The sequence below is a fragment of the Dicentrarchus labrax genome, unplaced genomic scaffold (genome assembly GCF_905237075.1).
Source record: "Dicentrarchus labrax unplaced genomic scaffold, dlabrax2021, whole genome shotgun sequence".
In the NCBI taxonomy this organism is placed as follows: Eukaryota; Metazoa; Chordata; class Actinopteri; family Moronidae; genus Dicentrarchus; species Dicentrarchus labrax.
In genome coordinates, this window is record NW_026136702.1 from 16,693,038 (window position 1) to 16,715,355 (window position 22,318).

Sequence of the window (22,318 nt, forward strand, 5' to 3'; positions counted from 1 at the left end):
TTTTACCCAGCACAATCTGAGTCTTGTAAAAGGATTTAATCCTCAGAGTAAACAAAACTTTCATGATTTACTTTCTTACTGAGGAAATAAAACAAAGCACTGAACGGTCTACTTGAAGGCAATGCAAATAAAGTTTATTCATATGGCACATTTCATACACAAAGGTAATTCAAAGCGTTTTGCATATGTCATACAGACAACAAATAAGAAATACAGTACAACACATTTAAATTATTTATTATAAGGATAGATACAAATAAATAGATTTAATTAAACTTATTAAGGGATGAACACACAAATAAATAAGGGTGAGATCAGGATGTAATGCATGAGTGGTCTGAGTTGCTTAAGAATCAATAATAAACACAAATATTTTTAAAATCCATTTTTACAGATCAGAGGTTCAATCTTGTAACTCCTGAAGTGTGTACAGGTTCTGTGCAGAATAACTATGCTACTTCCTGTGTTTGGCTTTGTTTGTGTGAATAGTTAACACACCACTACCTGATGACCCGAGAGAGCAAAAGGGTGTATATCATCAAAGCTACTGAAAAAATTTGTTTTTTGGTCTTTAATCATGCAGAGATTTCCAGACAAGCAGAAGTACTTCAAACACATGTTCAGTTTTCTTTGTCTTTGTTAGGATCAGTTGCAGCCTGAGAGGCTTTTTGGGGAGACCTGAAAAAAGACTGTTTGAGTTCAACCTGCTGGAAATAAAAGGGTGGATAGTTTTTTCTGAATCTTGTCTGGGCTTGAATGTTCTGATTCTCAGTAATAGCAGACTTTGTTATTGTCTTGAGGTGGCTATTAGAATTTGTATTTGAACCTATGCGGCAAGATTTATCTCTTGATTTTTAAATAAGGAGAATCCGAAGAAAAATAATAATTGTTTTTAATTTACTTCTTCTTAAAGGTCCAGTGTTTAACATTAGGAGCATCTATAAGCAGAAATGCAAAGTAAGTGTTTTTTCATTAGTGTATAATAAAGAATAATAATAATAATAAGTAAATAAGAATTGTTGTGCTTTCCTTACCTTAGAATGAGCCGTTTTCATCTACAGCAGAGCAGGTCCTCTTCTATGGAGGCCGCAATGTTGAACTGCTATGTTTCTACAGTAGTCCAGAATGGACAAACCAAACACCGGCTATCGATAGTGCCCTTTGCGTGTTTCACAAGTTTCATGGCTACCATAGTTTCTCCTACAGACTTGGAACAGGAGGGTGAGGCGAGGGAGTTGTAATCTTGAACTACTAAATCCTACTCATTTTCTAAGGAATCAAAAGTAAAAGTACTTGCAAAGTATTTGGGGCAAAAATGTCCTCTTTGAGTGGTATATTATTATATATGACATCATTAGATTGCTAATAATGCATCAATGTGTAAGCAACTTTTTACAGTTGTAGCTAGATTTAATTATTTCAGAGTGGGTCCGTCCAATAGTGACAAGATAAATCTGAGAGGTCATGAGATAATAAATGGGGCAGGAGGATTACCTCTCTGGACCTCAAGCAATTATTTAAATTACACCTTATGGAAGGTGTTCTCAAGGACATCTGACAGTTGTCAAGGGCCCAAACTACAAACAGATTTTTTGTAAATGGTCACAAGCCAAAAATATCAGGAACCAATTTTTAACAATGTGTTGTGTTTTATAAACATACACACTGTTGGACAAAATCTTCATCTGAAAACTAACTATAAATATAGTGGAGTAAAAGTACAATATTTCCCTCCGAGTAGATGTATTGAGCAGGAAATAATAATACTCAAGTAAAGTACAAGTACTACGAAACTGTAGTATAGTGTTTGAGTAAAAGTACTTAGTTACTTTCCACCAGTGCTGGGATGATATCATCTCATTTAATAGCTAACTACCTGCTCAACTTTTGATAATTAGCTGCTGCTAACGGACTGGCTGGTTGGCTGAATGACTGATGGGCATATTGACTGGCTGCCTGTCTGCCTGCCAAACTGACTGACTGGCTGACTATTGAGGCTTAGTCCTGCTATGTGGTGAGATCATCATCACTGGCAAGCACAACAAAAGACTGATGGGAAGAGGCTGTCAGCTTGTGTGTGTGGGGGAGTGTGTATAAGTGTGTGATGGCTTCATTCCTGTATCAACACAGTTCTCTCTGTGGATGAGTCAGTAGGCCAAGCCTGACCATCATCCTCTCTCATCTCTCTCTATCACACACACAGGAAATCAAAACGCTCTCAGCACACATACACAGACACAAAATGTGGGCTTGGGGGTGAAGTGGTGCTTAGAAGGAGTGAACTTGGGGTCAGGGTGGAGAGAGACAAGAGAGGGACAGATAACACTTCTGTTGGAGACACTATGTTTCATTTTCAGTGTCTTAAATGTCTGTTTCTGTCAACAAGTCCTGCAATTTTTAAACCGTAACATCTCCTCTAAACTATTCATAAACTGCTCAGCATTTTACAATCATATCATAGTTATATGTTTCCCAAACCTGACGCTTTTCTCTCGCTTTTAAGCACGGGGCATTGAAATAAAGAGAGCTGCAGAAAGAGAGAAGTGACAGTAAGAGCGGAGCCCTTGTTAGGAGGGACACATGGGGGGAGGGATTTAGCGTAACACCCAGCTGTCTACCTGTCTGTCTGATTGAGGGAAAAGAGGGGTTTTCAGTGTAACACAGAGCCAAGCTGTTCTCCTCTGTGGCGGCTAAAAGTGTGTATGTGTATGTGTTCTCTCCTTGCTTGCTTGGTCTCAGGGGCGCCATGGTGAGGAGGAGATAGGCAGACGACCAAAATTTCTCTCTCCCTCTCTCTCTCTCTCTCTCTCTCTCCTGTCTCCAGTATAGATGTCTCTATATGGACACAAAGAGAAAGGGAGAGGATGAGAGACACTGAGAGAGTGAGACGGAAACAGAGGGAAGGTGACAACAAAAACAGGCTGCCTCGATGCCAATGCAAAGCCCCACGCCGTTACTCTCCCTTTCTGTTGTTTCTGTCAGGTGAATCTCAATCACCTGCTTTGAAGATATATGACTTCTCCATTCTTTCTCTCTCGATTTCTATTTCTTAATCGTTTTCAATTTGTATCCTCTGTTGTACATCCTGTTATCCTTCCGTCCATCGTTTCTTGCCTGACTGAAAGGACAGAGTGAGTGGTAGTTTTGTCTGGGTTCTTTCACTCATATGTTGTTGTCCTCTGTAAAGCTGTGACTTTCTGCATGCTTAATCCTTGGGGTCCTCTTCCATGTAGGAAACCATATAACACTGTTATGTTTCTTTCAGAAAATATTTGAACACAAGACACAGTTGCATAACACTTACTTTAGGTTGTAACCAGTCATCTTTTTTGCATGATGTTGTGTTACAGATTGTAATGATATCATAATGAGTTACTAGCAGCCTTATTTAAACAAAAAGGGAAACACACAGTACTAGTGTTTTTCATAACAATATCACTCAATATCACAAGACCTAAAATAGCTTTTTCATTCAAGTGCCGTTGTTTTTTTTTTATACAAATGGAATATGTAAAGCCATTAGTTTATAATGGAGTCAGCTGGCTTTACATATGATGAGAAATGAAATTATAGGTCATATCCTCCATGTCCTCTTTTCTCATATGTGTGTGTGTGTGTGTGTGTGTGTGTGTTCCATGTCAATTATTGAGTTACACACAATTCTTTTTCCAGCCTTATATCAGTTTCTGAGTTTAAAAGTAAAAGTGACACCAAGTTTTATTGTTTTTCTTTAAACAAATGTGTAAGAGAATACGTAATTGCAGTATAATCTTAAATATTTTTCTCATTATAGAAAAACAAATGTATGTTTAAATTAAAGCTCCCACTCCTAAACTTAATATGCTAAAACAAGCTATAAAGTAAGCTTCATATAACACCTGCATAAAATAGAATAGCTAATACAATAAAAACGTTTTTTTTACATTGAAGAATGTAAGCCTTTAATGATTAGTATTTAACTTGGTTTCTTAAAGGAGTAATCTACATCACATGATAGAGACACAATTTCCATAATGTAATTCTTATTACATTAGAGCAAAACCCGGTAAAATGGTTAAAGGCCTGAACAATGATGCAGGGGCAATTATATGGTGGATAACCCACCTGACCTGCAGGCAGTTATCCCTAATGAGATAATAATAATCTCCACAAAAAATAACTTCTATTTCCTTTAAATAACTTAGATCACTTAAATATGCTTTATACTGTGGGTTCATCAAAACCTTGATGCAAAGGGGCTTATGTGGCATTTTGTTAATCAATGCAGAGTTCACTGACTTCTTTCGGATAATAAAAGAAATGATCAAACATTTTAAAGTAAGTAAAAATACTTAAATTAAATTATGAAATGATGTGCTTGATGGTTTAGGATTATTAATCTCTTGCCTGTGATATTTATATGACTGTGTTTTGGATTAAAAATATATATATATATATATATAATTATAAAATTTGTAAAATGATTGAAAGTATAACCTTGAAAAAAAGCTGGATGGACTGCAACAGCCTTGAACAGTCAGCCTACATGTGAGCATATAAATAGACACCAGACTTCCACAAAAGATTTCTCAGGGAGCCGAGGAGGGATGCAAAGTGCTAAACTCACCAGCACCCAGTGACGTGGTGATATGGGTCGCTTTCCTGCCGGGGGAAGATTTAATAAACGCACAAAAACAAACACGGTCTGAGCGGTGGCGGGGTTGTTGCGGGGTGAGGACGGTGGCATACTGGACACATCCTCCTGTAGGAAGGAAGCGGAGTTGTGGAAAAAAAAGCAAACAGCAGCCATGGACGGCTCTCTTTAACCCCGCCGTGAACCCGCGACCTTACCTTCCGACTACTTCCCATTACCTCTGCACGACATTTAGCCCACGAACCGCAGAGCGCACACGCACACGCACACGTAGCATTGTGTGGGGCTGTTTGGAAGAGGGGGGGCAGTGGGGGCGGCGGGGGCGGCGGCGTGCTGTTCATGGAGGGGTCAAAAGAATGAAAACCAACGTGTTCACAGGGCAATTACAAAAACGCATGGACGCTGGATGGTGTGTTCAGCAGTCCAGTCAACAGGGAGAGAAAATATGTTGCAGCATAAAGGCTACACTGATCTGTTTTGCCTGTGAAAAACAGAAATGTTGCCCAATGTTAAAGTGTAAAAGTTACGTTATTTTCTCATTTATCTCTTTGGATTGGGAGGATAAAAGCAAGTAAAACACTGACAAATAAACTGATAAAATTCACTCTAGTACATAAAAACAAACAAAAAAATATGTTAAAGAGTAATGTCTTCACTTATTCTAGGTTTTAGGATAATACAACACACAGCCCATCACAGAAAATCACCTATTATTATATGGATATCAAAGAAAATGGCCTGATAAAAGATTAACTTCAGTATTGCTCAAATATTAAAACAAAACTCTTATATGGCATGCTCATAAGTATCAATAACCTATAGCTGAGGAACGATTCAGGATAAAAATGGTTTGAATTTTCGTTTTTCTTTTTAACAACAAAAAGTCACATTAAAACTCTGTAAACTATTAACTCTGCTAATTTTTTTTATTTATGTATAAATGCTGCATTTAATAGCTAGCTCAGGTCACACTAGAAATAAATGCTGCAAGATCATTTTATTAGATCTGTACGAATGTGTTTATTAGCTGTAAAGACTCATTGTGTCAATTGAATCGATCCTCTCAAGGAAGGATCACAGTAATATTCGTCTAATTTGCCTATAATGTTTGTGCAACAGCAACCCTGCCTCCTAGAAATAGTTTAAAGTGTCATTATATAGCACATTTTAGTTACTTTAAAGATAATGTTATTAGATTAGATTTTTTCCCCCACTGCAGTGGCTGAGCTGTCCCTTAAATGTTAAAAGATAATAGGTTAACTGAGTGGAAAGGTCGCGGTTGCTTAAAGAGGAGAAATGAAGCGGCCACAGGAGACACGATGGAGAGCAGATCCACAACTACAGCTGCCACACATGAATGTTTGATAAGCAGGCGGGATAATGGCTCCTTAAATCAGTCAAACATAAACATCTCTATCACGCTCTGACATCTGCCATCCAAAGCTAATAAATAGGACCTGAATAATGAATGAACATTTACAATAATAAAGCTGAAATATTTCAATGTGACATATAGCGGGACGGATATAGGTCAAGTCTATATTTGTGAGTTTGTTTTGAGCATCACTTCGGGTCTTTTTTTGTATTTGCGTGTGAAGACTGGACGTGGCTGGTTACATGCAGGCTTCAGTGGTTTCAGCAGTGTGTGTATGAGCCCCATGTGTACGAAAACATTATGGTTTCAATTGCAGGGAGTGGGTGTGCGTAGTGAGCGTATCTAACTTGATACAAACTACTGATACTGTAAGCCAATCAGCACTGTATTGAGGCGAGATACCCCTCCACAAGCAACCAGGAAATAATAAGATTTTAAGCTGCAGGATTAGAAAAAACTATTGAAATAGGTCTGTTGAGTCTCGGTCGACAAAGACAGACGAAGAGAAATTTTAAAAAATGTAACCATCTTTTTTCTCCTTTTAGACAATGACGTGGATCAAATTTAAATAACAACTTACTTCATTAATCCAACTTTAGTTTTGTTGTTTAGTTTTTCCCAAATATATATATATATATATATATATATATATACACACACATATAATATAGTTCTTTGTATTAACAAATATCACTGTCTTATGGCTTTGAAGAATACAAGGCTACTATTTAAAAAAATAAAAATAAATATTAATTAAATAATTATAACATTTTATAACATTAATAATAATAATAATAATAATAATGCATTGTTATCATTGCTATTTTGCAAAATTCCGCCAAATCTGAGCGTCTCAGAACCAATAATGGAATAAATAGCCTTTATCTGCCGATCCTTGCACTTACTTTTGTTATTTAAAACCAAACAAACTGCTGCCAGAGGGCATCGTTTCTATGTGGCGCTTAATTTTGTGTAGACCTGCTGCATGGGTCAAACTGCTGTTGACTTGTTGCACCTTTCCTTCCATTTCCTGTACAGCAGCTTCCCCCCCCGCTCTCCCAGACGTCCGCTATTGATCTGGCGAGCCAAACGGAGATGCATGACATGAATGAGATTGGACGGGCGCTGCTCACCCATGAGTAACCAGCTCCTCCGCCGCCACATCCCTCCGTTATTATCCCGTAAGCTAATTACTAGCCTGTTATACGACGGTTAGTTCCGGTACTCACCTCTGATTGGCTGCTGGGCATAAGCCGCTGTGACGTATTCTATGAAAACCCACCTGAGATTGCGCAAACCGAAGTGCGCAGAAAACCAGGACAACGTCGGTGCCAATGTGTTGCCTAGCAACCCCTCTACTTAGCTACTACTACTTCAAACAATAAGCGCAGGCTTCTTAATCAATTATGAAAATAGTCATGTTATTTCTCTTTTATTATCTTGTTTTTTTGAGTGCTCTCAAATAATAATTCAGGTTAGCGCACTGTGGGCTACATGGAGAATGCTGAAGAATCAGAAGCACTTTCTACTGTTCGGACTGACGACAAATCGCCCTGACTTTACCTGTGTTTCAGATTATGCACCAGAAATGCATTGAGCCTAAAATAGCCTAGCAGCAAAACAACCCTGAAAGGATATTTTTGGGACGCCTATAAAAAATAACTGTACATAAAGTAAACACAAACGTAACAGTTTATGGGCTACATACATAGGCTATTTGTTAAATATGTAAATAAATATAGTAGTACTGCCACCAACAGTCAGGTGCTGTTAGGTCGCAGGACCATGAGGACCATGTAAGACATCAGAATTGACCACCGCACACTGGAATAACGTTACTGTGATTTTATAATTTAAGAGCTAAATAAATATAGCCTGTACAGCCTGTATTAAAAATATCTTTCAAGGATTTTTCTAGTTTTTCTTGTGGAAATTTTATTTATCTTTCACAGACAGTGTCAAGAACAGTGTTTTGTAGCCTATAAAGGTGGTATTAAGTGGCAGCGCAAGTTAACCTTAATGCATTTGACTTAATATCTTCCAAGTCCTACACATAATCAATATTAAAGTAGGGCAAATAGTTTTAATTAAAGACAGTAGTAGAAAATGTAAGTGTATAATGCATTCATCTATAGCACCCCCCCCCCCAAATAGATAGCCTACAATAACTGTAGGCCTACACGATAAATCCATATGGCAAGTGCTGCAGAGAAAACAAAAAAACTGTCCAACCAGACTCTGTTTGCAACTATTCTTCCACTTTTTCTGATATGCTGCCTTCCTGCCTGCTCTGTGCAGGAATTGTTCTCCTGAACAATGATCACAGCTGAGCAGGCCAACAATCTCATGCACACTGAGCGGATATGACATGGCCCACCTCTTTTACACTTCTTGCCCGTCTCAAACTTGACTTGGGGGTAAACGGGCAATCGAGTGGAGTAATGTCAAAAGCTGCAGTCAGGAGGGGGCAGAGAGAGAGAGAGAGAGAGAGAGAGAGAGAGAGAGAAAGAGAGAGAGACTGTGACGTCGGTTTCGTTCATTGCGTGCCATGCAAACACCGCAACAAACAAAATGTGAGACAATGACAGGATTGTGGGTGACACGGTGACTATAACCTTCACATAGACATACAGACACACACACACACACACACACACACACACACACACACACACACACACGAGAGAGAGAGAGAGAGAGAGAGAGAGAGAGAGAGAGAGAGAGAGAGAGAGAGAGAGGTGCACATATCGATATGGATCTATAGATAACTCACTTTAGTCGATTACAAAATAAAGCTTTAATGAAAGCATTTACCGCTGAGAGAGATAGACGTTGTGTTTGTTGTGAGTTAAGTGATTGTAACAAGCAGCCACTACAGGTGTAAGCACTTTCTGATTCTACAGTATTAATTGTTGGTACTCGGATCCTTTACTTAAGTACTCTGTTACAAGTAAAAGCTCGGCATACATAATTGTATGTATATATTTATTATCAGGATAATGTGCTCTAAGTATCAAAAATAAAAGTACTAATATGCAGAATGGCCAATTTCAGGGTGTTTTTACTTTATATGATGCTGGGCAGTTTAATCTATAAAACTGCATTATATTTTACTGTTGTTGAAGTGTTTTGTATCTTAAATCTGAACCTAGCACACCTAAATGTGTCAAAAAGTAGTAAAAAGTGTGATATTATTGTGAATATAAAGAATATAAAGAATATAAAGCATAAAATGGAAATTCTCAAGTAAAGTACAAATTCCTCAAAAGTGTGCTTAAGTATTTCCTACTTTCCACCACTGAAGTGGAGAGGAGACCCCCTAAAAGCGTGTAGCTGTCTACTTCAGGATATTTTATCATATCTTTGTTTAATATTTGAGCCTGCTGGAAAAAGCATTCAAGCAATTTACTTAAGTAGAAGCAATAATACAAATACTCCTCATTACAAGTAAGTCTTGCATGCAAAGTTGTAGTACTGAAGTATTATCAACAAAATGCACTTAAAATATTTAACTTATTATTATACTTATTATATGTATGTAGTAGGCCTACTTATTATGCAGAATGGCCCTTTTCAGTGTGTTTTGTTTTATATGAACTATTACTAAAAATAGAAGTGGAGTAAAAAGTACAATATTTCTGAAATAAGAAATAAGAATAATAAGAATGATAGAGAATAAGTTAATAATGATTAAGAATTATAATAATTGTACTTTACTGAAGTACAATTATGAATGCAAGACTTTCACTTGAAATGGAGTATTTTTTACAACGTGACATATCAAGTAAATCGTCTGTGTACTTCTTCCAGCAGGCTAAACATATTTAAAAATCATAAAGATACTATAAGAGATAAACTGTTCTAAAGTGAGCTGCAGTTGGGGAGACTCCTTCCTTGAGGTAAACTCATTACACCAGCAGTAGGAAGTAATTAAGCAGGTAGGCTACATTTACATGCATCATTTACATTTACATTTACATTTAAGTACAATACTTAATTCTGAGGAACTTCTACTTTACTTTAAGTATCAAAAGTACTAATTATGCGCATTGACCTTTTCAGTGTGTGTTGTTTCATATAAAATATTATTGAAATATTAACTGTGATTCATTAACATGTAAGGAACATTTTGAATGTAGTTGGTCAAGGTAAAGATAATATCACAACTTTATACAAGTCTTCTGTAATATAATATTTATAAGATTGTAATTTGTATGTAAACTATTCATCTGTAGAGTAGTAACTGTGGATGATAACTGTAGTGGAGTAAAATATACAATATCATCCTCTAAAGTAGAGTGGAGTAGAAGCACAAGTATCTAGTACTCAAGTAATCCCATACGTACTTAGTTACTTTTCACTACTGCTTTACTGTTCGTCTTACGTCTGCGTGTTACAGCATGCTGTTTTCTTTCACACACAGCCTTATGATCTCCTCTACCATATCACTAGCTTATAAATAAGAGGCTATTTCACTACTGAAATGTTAAAATGGAAAAGGTCAGTTGTGGAGCGTGTGGACGGCCCAGCAGCATCTGAACCCGGGTTAAAAGGCACTGCCTGGCCAAAGAGTTGAGCGGCCTCCACTGTATGCATGCTGTCTGTGGGATCCACATTAGTAAGCTTTGAGAGCGATATGTCAGCCAGAGTAATTACGGCTTGTCAGCTCCTGTGACACCGGGCTTAAGGGCCATCTCTACAGCTCCTATCTGCATCTAAGAGCCGGGGCGCTTAATCAGCCTTGACAGTGAAGTCCAAAACAGTCATATTTTCCTAGAGACATTCTGTCATAATTTGTGCTGATGTAACTCTGGCCATCGTGTTAGCTCTCTAGAGTCCCGAGTGCACTTTTTAGGCCCACACATGCAGATGAATGACTGATACACAATGATTCTTCAAGGGCTGCGTACTGTAATAGCTGAGCTGAGAAGGTGGAGAAGGTCTTGTTTTGCTCTTCAAAAAAGTCATCGGGGATTGGAAGGTGAGCGTGATGTGTAAAGCTTGGGGCAATGCATCTGATATTTCTCCCTCTGTGCCTCTGTCTCCAAATCAAGCCATCTACCTGGAAGAGTGAACATACGGCCTCCTCCAGCGCTGCTGCTCCGTGTCATATTGCTGCAGCTCTTTAACACGGGGGACCAGGTGACTGCGGTTAAACTGATGATGAAAGACATGAGAAAATGCACACTTGATATAGAGTTACCGGCATGAAGAAATAGTCTGTATGACTGATGAAATGAAACAGTTTTCATAGGCCTCTACATATATATCAGGGATATGAAACTGTTTTTCTGTCACTATCACCCGCAGGTGACAAAGTGCCAACAACCGTGAGTATGGTTGTGGCCACTTTGTCACCTGCTGGTGGATGTAGATTTCTTTTTACAAGCGAAGGTAAATCCCATTATCGTGTGCAAACATATTGTGTTGTGTGACAGAGTAAGCATAAAAGGTCCTGTCAGCTCAAGAGACAATAAAATATAGAAGCTACAAAATAAAATAAGTTCCCAAATCACAGCTTGAGAAGAGACAAAGCGAGGCCTATATTCTGTCAGGTAGTGGGTCGCTTTTATTTTATAATATAGAATATATATCAAATAATAAGCTACCAAACGTATGTGAACGACCTCATTAAGGCAGTGGACTCCATTCAGAAGGGCTGTCAACTCATTCATAACTGGGCCCCAAGTCAAAATGAAATAATGAACTTAAGTTGGATTTTACTTTTAGGTCCCTCCCCAAATTTTGGTGGAAGCCACCTGTTTCGGAAATGATGACAGGCGGTGAGGGAGAGACCAGACGAGCCTAATTGATTTTTAAGTGGTGTCTCTGTGGGTTAGAGGAGTAAGAGGGGAGTCCACTTCAGGGATCCGCCAAACTCCTCCAGTTTGTACCTGAATTGAGGGGCAGTGATGTGTTGCTGATGCGGCTCAACAAGCCACACTGGGGGCCAGACGAGGGGTGGACGGAGGGGCCAGAGCTGAGCTCGCTGCTCTGGAGGGGGATAGAGTGTGATTGTAAATGAACTTACTTCTGCAGAGGCAATAAGCTGACATTTCAAGCCTCATTCACCAAACAATGGAAGACATGCCAGGTTTGTGATAGGGGCACGCAAACACACTCCTCGTTCTGTTTTGTCCGGAATCTGATCACACTGTTAGTGATGACGAGACATCAAATTTTAAAAACACTGTCATTTTCAACACATTCGACCTGATAGTCTGTAGGATACAATGTGCTAATTTAAAGCGCAGTGTAACCATGTGTGTTTTTGCCGTTATTAAAGAAAAGTGATGCCTGAGTTGCCAACGTCTAATTCCTTTAAAAATAGGCTATGCAACATCCATCTTCATTCGACACACACAAACACACACACACACACGCACACACACACACACACACACACACACACACACACACACACACACACACACACACACACACACACACACACGCACGCAGACACGCAGGCATGCATCATGGAGCCCGGACCTGCAGAGAAAAAGCAACTCTCCCTGAGTGAGCGGAAGAAAAGGGGGAGAGGGAGGCCGGCTCGCAGCTCCACTCTTCCAGGGTCTCACACACAAGATCCGGGCGCACGGCTCCATTGAGTACGAGGAGGCTTTTGCATGGAGGTTCATTAGAAGTAACGAGTTGACACAAGGTAAATCTTAATGTTGAGGCGCCTTTCTCTACCGGCCCGGGGAGGAGCCCTCATTAACTGTCGCTAACAACCCGTGTAAATACACTGATTGGACAGCTCCGATACAAGCTCCCAGCCCTGCCAGGAAGTCCCCCTAATGAGACCACACAATAAAAACAATAAAAGAAAAGAGAGAGAGAGAGAGAGAGAGAGAGAGAGAGAGAGAGAGAGAGAGAGGTGTTAAAAACTTTTGTACAAGCTTTGCTATTAAAGTTGGCGCCACATTTAAAGATCATTATGACAAAATGGATTTGATTTCAAATTAAGGCACTGTTGTGTTTATCCTTCTCTGAACGTGCATGGAGGGTGACCTATATTGCACCTGCCATCACAAGTACTAGCCTAAGCTGACAACTGTTTCCAGTTTTAAGGTGTAAGCGATTTAATTGTTTTGGCGCTTGAGGTCATCCAATCAAGTAAATCACGTGCGAAATGGCATACGTATTTTTAAGCATATAAAGATTTGAAAAGGAAAAATAATATAACATTGCCACAGAAGCAGGGCATAGGTTTTATATGAGAGAAGAAGAGAATGCACTGCAAAAAATATCCAATCACTTCAATCCTAATTTTATCATATTTTCCCCAAACGCGGGGAAATTCTTCCAGTGGCAAAATTTACGCATTGCAGGAATTTTGTTAGCATCTTAAAGCAAAACAGATTATATATGATATTTCTCCACTACAATTAAGAAACTTGCTAAAAAAAATTGTCATAAAAAAAGTTGTAATGGAAACAAATTATATTATATCCCGTTGCCAGGGGTTTCACATCTTTTCCAGCAAGCAGCATATATTTTCAAAACTCAGCGCGACACTAAATGACTTGTTTTGATACTTTTTACAGTGTAGGCACAGTCTCCGTACCCTGGCATGGCCAGCGTGGGACAGAGGGGATTGTGCGCCCCATCCCGACAGCATCACACAGCTGCTCTGCAAAGGCACAGATCTCCCCAGTGCTCGGTGGATAAAAAAAAAGCCAAACACACCCAATTAAAAACGGACTTTCGCGATCTAAAAGAAGAAATTTGATTAACCTCCTCATTCCAACTAGAAAGGCCCAATGAGCTTATCTACATCATTTCATTTTTTTTTTTTTAAAGCGTCCGAAAAATAAAATTAGTTGTAGTTTGCCGAACATTATCGGCAACAGAAGACGGAAAAACGGGTCTGCTTAGACTGAACTTACAGAGGTGCAGCGGTTGGATTCCCATCCTGATCTCGGACAAACTGACCAGTGAAATAGCAGTGAACCAGTGTCACGTCCAGTCCCAAGCTCGAATGGTGACAGTCCGTGGACTGGACCCTGCTCACAGCTCTGCAGAGCGAGGAGAAAAACAAGAGCGAAAAGAAGAAAAAGGTAATTCCTGATCTGGTGAAGTAAAAACACCTGCGTTGAATTTCCATGTCACCAAAATAAAATGTCATCAATTTCTTGACATGTGAATGATAATTAAAAGTTATCATACGTTCGTAAACAACCGCGTGCTTGTTCGTGCATATAAATAGGCAACTTAGTTTAAAGGAGTAACGAAAATGAAAAACGTTATGTTTTTGGTACGTACCCGTCATTACTCCAGAGTCTCGTCCTGTGTATTGTTGAGATGAATCCAGGATGAAGCAGCCGGCACATGAGTCTGTCCTGTCTTTGCCAGGGAGGGGTGTGCTGCCTTTTTCTGGCCAGCCTCTGCCAAACCGGGGTCAACGAGGGAGCAAAAAAATAAAACAAGACCCTTTCTTTCGTGCCTTCTTTCACTTTCCCTTCTTACCTTTTACAGTCAACACCTTTTTCTTTCTTTCTCTCATCAGGTCCCTTCTCTCTCTCTCTCACTCCCGTACATGACGTAACATCAGCTTTGTTTATTTGCTGCCCTTATTGGAACACACTGATAATGAAAATAACTTACTAATTGGCAATTAACCAGAATGGTAACATTTTAGATTCACTGCGCCCTGAAAGAGCTGCCGGACCCATATTTCTTTAACAAGGCAAAAACTAACTTTATTTATGTTAAGTTTTCTAATTAAACTTTAAAAAGGTGCTTTATAACTAAACAATCAACAGCAATAAAATCATAGGAAGAGACGTGTCGGCGCAAAGCCCTCTCTGTCTACTTGACCAATATATTATCAATGTTTTAGTGTGCAAAATGCTGTTTGTGTTGTCGTGTCTGGAGGTTTAGGCTGTAAGTAAACGGAGAAGACGCTAAATGCTCGATGTGCTTTCAGAGCTCTCGTCCCCCGCTGCTCGGAACATTCAGCAAGCCCTCGGATAAACACACAATTAGGGCAGGTGAATAAACTTGTTTGGGGGGTGTTAATTACATGCTTAACGTAAACAAAAGCCATGTAAAAGAATGTGAATTACCAATGGCTTTTTCCCTCTCAATCCCCATTCAGGTTTTACATTTCACCTCTAGTCTCTCCTAGGAGTGATTTCCGAATTGCCTGCGAGGGCTACTCCCAAACAAGGCTCCTCCAAAACATAATGCTGGATAATACCTGCAGCCCTGGCTTGAATGGTGATCACCTAAATTGGTGCACCAGGAAACCCAGGCAGGTAGGAGGCTTTGCATATTCGGAGTAGTGCTGCTAAGCCTGCACTATCAACTTAATGTTGGGGTCGTGCGTGCGTGTGTGTGCTTGTGTGTGTGGGGTAGGGTGTGATGGGGTGGGGTCGGGGGGGCTAGTTAGGGGAGGGTTAGGAGGTTAGTTTTAACACCAGCATGAAAATACCATTCTTTACTTCCAGTCCACAGAGCTTTCCAACGGGACCAATTCAAGTGCCACTTGGAATTAGTTCTCCTGAGGTTCGTATAGCAGCGCAGTGGACAGGTTTGATCCCATATATCACCCTACCCCCTCACACACACACACACACACACACACGCACGCACGCACGCACGCACGCACGCACGCACGCACGCACGCACACACACGCATACAATCCCAACAGACGCGCACAAACCAAACGCCTGACCCTGCAACAAGATCACCACAACCCCTGCTCTGTATCACACACACCGACAGACACTTGCACAACACGCGTGCACGGACGTACATGCAGGACTCAAAGCACCCCGCCTTTTTGCCCAAAACAGCGGTGCGTAAAAGTGCGCGGACGTGCGTAATTGCACGCTCGCACCTGTCGTTATTAAAGTATGTCAGTTAAGGTGAAATGGTGCACAGAAACAGGTAGCATTGACCACACATGCATGTCGAGCTGGTCTACTCACTGTCCCTCCAAGCTTGAAGTCGGTGGTCTATCTGGCCAACCCCGGAGAATGTGCAAATCTGGGAGAGGGAAGGAAAAGTTTTGAATTCCTGAATGATTTTGTAGAAAGGCGGCTTAGGATCATTATGTCAGCTTTATTGAGGGCGGATTAAGCGGAGTCTAGATGCTACGCCTTGTACACGGCCCTTTCACAATGTGAGTACTGTTCGTGTTAGAGTGAACTCACACTATTTTAACACCCTATAAGCCCTGTCTAAATATGAAGCCGTTTTAGCCATAAACATGAAAATCACACCGCCGTGGCTACTGCTCTAAGCCGAATCCTGTGACTGGATGTGGACATTGATCATGTCCTTACCACTAGATCAAATACATGAAAACTGCTTTTATGTCCCCAAGAAGCTTTCATGTTGCCATTTGATTGTAATTCCAATACTAATGGTATTAATTAGAGGGCTGCACTATCACAAAAACCCGTGATAAACTGGTGGCATTAAAAGGGCGATGCCATTGACAAATTAGTTTTCGAACTGAAACGCCATGACCTTTGTTTAATCAACACAACGCTGCGCATCGATATTCATTTGGAACAATAAATTTAGTTGGTTGGAGAGGAGGCAGCGGGCAGGGGGCCAGGGCTGCGCCCAGCGTCCCGGAGACAGGGACGGGGACAGCAGGAGGGGGAGCGGCATCACACTGCAGCCTACACCCGGACCAGCACCCACCAAACACAAAGTGACCACACACCAGCGAGCCCGAGTAAAGTCATGCTCAGACCATGTCATAAAATTGCAAACATGCAATTCTTGAAATCATCGGCGGGTCCAGGGCAAACGCCAAAAGATTATAGGATTGTGTCATAATTTGATCTTTTAGAAAACAAGAAAATGGAAAGTGATAACATATATGAAAAGGAAAAACGTAGAAGACCCTAACGCCTTCCTTTTCCCCTCGCACGAAAATGAATGGACTGATGAAAAAGATAAAAAGTAGCTACTACAGGAAAAACTGTGCGAAAATAATGTGCAAATTGACTCGCTTCTATTCAAAACGTGTATTCCGGAGTTGAAGTCATTGGTTGTCCATTTGTCACCCTTTTAAAGCTCCCTCTGCCTCCCTCCCTCCCTTCCCGTCTCTACTAAGCATCTCCAGTCTACATATCTTCTTTAGCTTTAACGAGCCTCGTTAAGATCGCAATAATATTCCACCCTCTAATTGCTCATTCCATTCAGCAGATAGGCGAGCATTGGCTTGTGCCTGATGCGCGCGGTGCGGTGGGAGGGTTGCTGTGGAGATCGGAGACTCTGATAACCCCCCGTGCGTGCTGCACAAGTGGTGAAAGCCTCGCGCTACGTACTGGCTAATGATTGGCACGCTTGACAGTGATTGGCAGGGCTGCCATGACAACGCTACAACGACACCAAGAAGACCAATAGAAAAGGGAAACAAAATGTTTCAATGCTACACTCAACGGCGGATTTAGGGGGGAGATATTATGAGGCTGGTGTCATTAGGCGATAGCCATTGAATCATTCAATCTTTTTTACTTGCCGTGTTTTTTCGGTTTTTCCCTTTTCTCGATAATTTTCTTTCTCTCTCAGGTCATTTCCATGGTTTTCAGATCCCCTTTAGAGCTTTATCCCTCCCATTTCTTCCTGCCAAACTTCGCTGATCGCCCTCTGCTCCTGGCGAACAGCGCTCCCACCACCAGGTCTCCAGAAGACTTGTCCATGTTTCAGCTACCGACCCTCAACTTCTCCCCGGAGCAGGTGGCGAGCGTCTGCGAGACGCTGGAGGAGACCGGGGACATCGAACGGCTGGGCCGCTTCCTCTGGTCCCTGCCTGTGGCTCCGGGAGCGTGCGAGGCGATCAACAAGCACGAGTCCATCCTGCGCGCCCGGGCCGTGGTGGCGTTCCACACGGGGAATTTCAGAGACCTCTACCACATCCTGGAGAACCACAAGTTCACCAAGGACTCGCACGGCAAACTGCAGGCCATGTGGCTGGAAGCGCACTACCAGGAGGCCGAGAAGCTCCGCGGTCGTCCCCTCGGACCTGTCGATAAGTACCGGGTGCGGAAGAAGTTTCCGCTGCCTCGGACCATCTGGGACGGCGAGCAGAAGACGCACTGTTTCAAAGAGAGGACACGGAGCCTGCTGAGGGAGTGGTACCTTCAGGACCCATATCCAAATCCCAGCAAGAAAAGGGAACTGGCTCAAGCCACTGGACTCACTCCTACACAGGTCGGAAACTGGTTTAAAAACCGGAGGCAACGAGACAGAGCCGCGGCGGCAAAAAACAGGTTGGTGATTTTTGTCCTTGCTGTCAAAACACGAGAATGTGCAAAAGTTTGCCTAAAATGCATAAATTCAAAAGAATAAGAGGAGTTTTCCTTAAACATGCAGTTGTGCTTACGGATAGAGACTGTCTAGGAAAAAGACGAGTCTGTCTGGCAGGGGGAGGGAGAAGGCTGCGGCGACATTTTTGTTTATGAAGTGAAATCAGGATGAACATCGAAAACACTATTTATGCTGTTGTAAATATCCAAAACTGTCCGAAAAATATAACATGCTTTTTTTCCATTTAGAGGAGCTTCTTAAAACCTTTTCAGCCGATAGGAAATATTAACTTTGCAGGTATTTTGAACAGAATACGGATTTATCAGATAGGAAAAAAGACTACTGATGTTTAAACTTAAGTTTGTTGTTCAAATAACTATTAATAATAAAATAATAATAACATAATCTCAAACTAGATTGCTGTTAAACCGACGAGGCTGTTATTGCGCAGTGTTCTTTTTAAATAGAAACAGCTTGTTTATCGTTTCCGTATAAGTGAAAGTACTGTAATAAATAGCAAAGTGTGCTAAAATTATATATATAAACATTATTGGACTTTACTTATTTAAAGTATAACCATTATTTTGGTGATAATAATTTAAACAGCCTTATGAATTATTTTTAATCAGGAAAAGGTTTTAAATAAATAAAACTGGAGAAGTCTTAATATCTGTTTATCCAAAAGTTAAACTTTTTCTCTGTACCTTTGAATACAGTTCAAATTGTCATGTTTTGCAAATAATTTTAAATATTATTGTGTTTGTTACCAAAGCTATGTAATGATTTATTTAAGCTACACGGCGTATAGTAGCTACATTTATCATGTACTACAGTGCATTTATCATTTTAACGTCACATGTTACTTAGCATTGTTCAAAGAGATTATCTCAAAGGATAATGGAGATATTATTGATATTACTTGACTAAAATGGGCATGCGTATTAAAAAAAACATTTCAAGACATAGGCTGTATTCATAACATTAAGTGTGGTATCATTCCATTGAAATGCTATAATTGATTAGAAAATACCTCGTAGAGTACTAAGCCATATGAACACTATTCTAATCTTTTTGCTAAATGAATAGATATATTTCCAGCCTGACATTATCCCGCCGTGATGGAGTTATTATCATGAGTGGATTGGAGATAAACATTTAGGATGATTGGAGTAACCTGGATCTCCACGTCACTCATTCATACACTTCCACTTCCATCAGACGGAAATACATCTGTGTCAAAGCCTCATGACATTTTGCTGTTGTGCAAAGGCCTATATTTTATTTGAAATTTTGTGTTATGAAACTGCAGAGTCGTGGGGCTTTATACGATAAACTAAACTGTGCAGCAAGGAAGAAAAAATAATAGCTGTAGAGCAAATGCAACATAGTCACTAAAAACAGCATAAAACCCGGAAGAAGCTACAGACTGTTGTTAATGCCATCAAACTGCTTTTATAAAAGACACCAAGTTGGATTTAAGGCTTTTTTTGTGTAGTGATATGACACGTAGTTAGAATCCCATACTGATGACTTGCGCGTTGATCATGTCTACTTTTGCAGGGGGAAAAAACAAAACAAAACATAACAAAAAAACCCCCATTACATTTCTTCCAACATTTGGTAGTCTAAATAGTGCTGTGTTTTGTCCCCTGAAAGCTGGCTATTTGATAAAAGCATGCATGCATGGCTGGGGCCGGCAGGGGGAAAGAAAGGCGAGTTTGAACCCCTATTTTGCAGGAGGAGGAGGGGAAGGGGGACATTCTCAGGTCTAATTGCCATTTCTCTCATTTTTTTTCTTCTTTTTTTCCCCTCCCCTCCTCGCTTCTTTTCTTCTCCAGGCTCCAGCACCAAGCAATAGGACCGAGCGGTATGAGGTCCCTCTCAGAGGCCGGTCTCACCCCTCACAGCTCGGCAGAGTCGCCTTCGACCGCGGCCAGTCCGACCACCAGCGTTTCCAGTATGACAGAGAGAGTTGATACTGGGACGTCCATCCTGTCCGTCACATCCAGTGACTCGGAGTGCGATGTATGATACGGAGGAAAAAAACACACAAAAACAAACAAAAAGAGAAATATTTACAGGGAAAATGGACCTGAGAGGAAGAAAAAAAGACTTATGAAATATCGCGGATGAAAAAAGGACCGATTGATATAAATATTAAAATAAAAAGAGATAAAAGCACGTCGTTTTTTTTATTATTAAAAAGCGCTTTCAAAGGACCCACGCCTCCCCCTCCTCTTCATACCCCCACACCACCACCACCACCACCACTACTACTACTAGACTACTTGCATGATGTCTTTTTATTTTTTTATTTTGTAATCAGGGAAAATAACCTGAATGCAAGATTTTCCATCAGGAACATCGATCAGAGGGAATAAAAACAGATCGTCTTGCTGTCTTCGTCGCTTTTTCCCACCCATCTCCGTTTTTAGTCCAAGTGATGATGATGATGATGTTGATGACGGCGAAGCAGCCGCCATACAGACAAGATGCAATCCTGTTTTTACTTTGTGTTCATCAGACAATCATTTTAAGTCGTAAGCACCTTTTTAAATACACTTCTGTCACTGCCTGTGTGGGGTACATGGTCAAAAAATGTCGAACGGGATCGTTTATGACTGTATCAGATTTTTATTTTTATTTTCAAAATTTTATATTGAATTATGTATATCTCAAATAATGCGATCATTCTCCCCGGTCTGTAATATACGTGTAGAAATATGCTTGTACATAATTATTGCTCTCCCCCGTCTCATCCTCTTTTCTATCCCTTCCTCACTTTTCTTGACTTGGTGTTCCTACATAAAATATTTGTCAAAACTTACAACTGAAGTGCTCTAGGCGTTTTTGTTGTTTTTGGTTGACTTTTGGGTGGGTGGGTGGGGTGGGGCGGGGGGGGGGGGTGTTGATATGTTACCAGTCACACTTATGCAAAACAAAATATATATGAAAAGTGTAAAAGCTTGTTTCTACATTTATTCACGTCTACAGGCTGCCCCCCTCCTCTCCTCTCTGCCGCCCCAGGGTCGCTCAAAGCGCTTATTTACATTAGCTCATTCAATGTTTCTTTCTTGCGTGGTTATTATGTTAATGTACCATACGTTTCTAAATCAAATACAGTATTCAATTTGCTATACCTCTTTGCATGATGTCTGTCTCTCCATCCGATTACGCATAAGGGCATTGATAAGTGGCTAAACACATGTTCATATTGGGTCATTATTGGATTGTGGAAGCATTAAAGCTCATCGTGGCTTATGCGTTCCCGGACCAGGTTATGCTGCGGGCTGAACTCACCTCTTTTTTTCTTTTTCTTACTCGGAGCAGAGTTGTTTTAAAGACTATTCATCATATTGGTGTAAATTGTTTGCTTCTTTTACAATGAAAAAACGCAAATCTAATGCTGTAATTAAAATGTTGTAGATTTTATTTTTCCAGAAGAAATCACACTTTACCCCTTCTTTAATTTATCATTACACCCCTATAGTTCAAATCCATGTGATGTAGGTAAAATCGCCCTATATGACTGCCTCTGTATACTACACAAATTCTGGCAAACGTCAACGTCATGCAGCACTTAAAAATGTGAGTGCTATTTCCCCTTTTGTTTACCGTTGCTAGTGAATACAGAAATTAAGTAAACGCGCCATTAAATGGGCTAATCACGATGGGACTCCTCCCCTGTCCCAATCTCCCATTGTGGCCCGCTGAAAAGAGCTTTTCTTCCTCGGACGAGAACCATTTCCCCCTCCAAAAAAAGGCTTTCTCTCCTGCAGTCTCTTTCCATCTAAATCCCCAACCAATTATGCTGCAGACTAGGGCAGATTTGCTATAGGACACTGTTGCAGGAACTATAGTTTTGGTGGAAACACTTGCGCAAAGATTTCTGCTTCCTTAAAGCAGCGCTGAGGGTTTCCCCCATGTAAATACGGCGGTGTATTAACTGCAGGCAACTCTGCAATACGCGTCGACTGTCTGTCGTGTCTTTAGCAACAGAAAGTAGGACAGATGCTGCTGTTTGGCTCAGGGA

General features: G+C 40.6%; 1 protein-coding gene and 1 long non-coding RNA gene across 4 annotated transcripts; one reads left to right on the top strand and one right to left on the bottom strand.

The window, feature by feature from the left end:
• Nucleotides 1-109: 109 nt before the first annotated feature.
• On the bottom strand, nucleotides 110-16,238 carry LOC127351463 (uncharacterized). Of its 3 annotated transcripts, none has more exons than XR_007880903.1 (3): nucleotides 15,948-16,238; nucleotides 14,277-14,398; nucleotides 110-14,029 (listed from the first exon to the last, which is right to left on the bottom strand). It is a non-coding gene; the product is annotated as an uncharacterized LOC127351463 (long non-coding RNA). The 3 variants fall into 3 exon arrangements; XR_007880900.1 differs by lacking the exon at nucleotides 15,948-16,238 and having other exon boundaries at nucleotides 110-2,835; nucleotides 11,071-14,029; nucleotides 14,277-15,374; XR_007880899.1 differs by lacking the exon at nucleotides 15,948-16,238 and having other exon boundaries at nucleotides 14,277-15,374.
• Nucleotides 16,239-16,242: 4 nt separating this feature from the next.
• six3a (SIX homeobox 3a) lies at nucleotides 16,243-21,115 on the top strand. The gene is made up of 2 exons (XM_051378979.1): nucleotides 16,243-18,248; nucleotides 20,124-21,115. Exons 1-2 carry the CDS (start codon nucleotides 17,557-17,559, stop codon nucleotides 20,314-20,316), a joined length of 885 nt encoding a protein of 294 aa, XP_051234939.1. The 5' UTR covers nucleotides 16,243-17,556; the 3' UTR covers nucleotides 20,317-21,115.
• The last annotated feature ends 1,203 nt before the right edge of the window (nucleotides 21,116-22,318 follow it).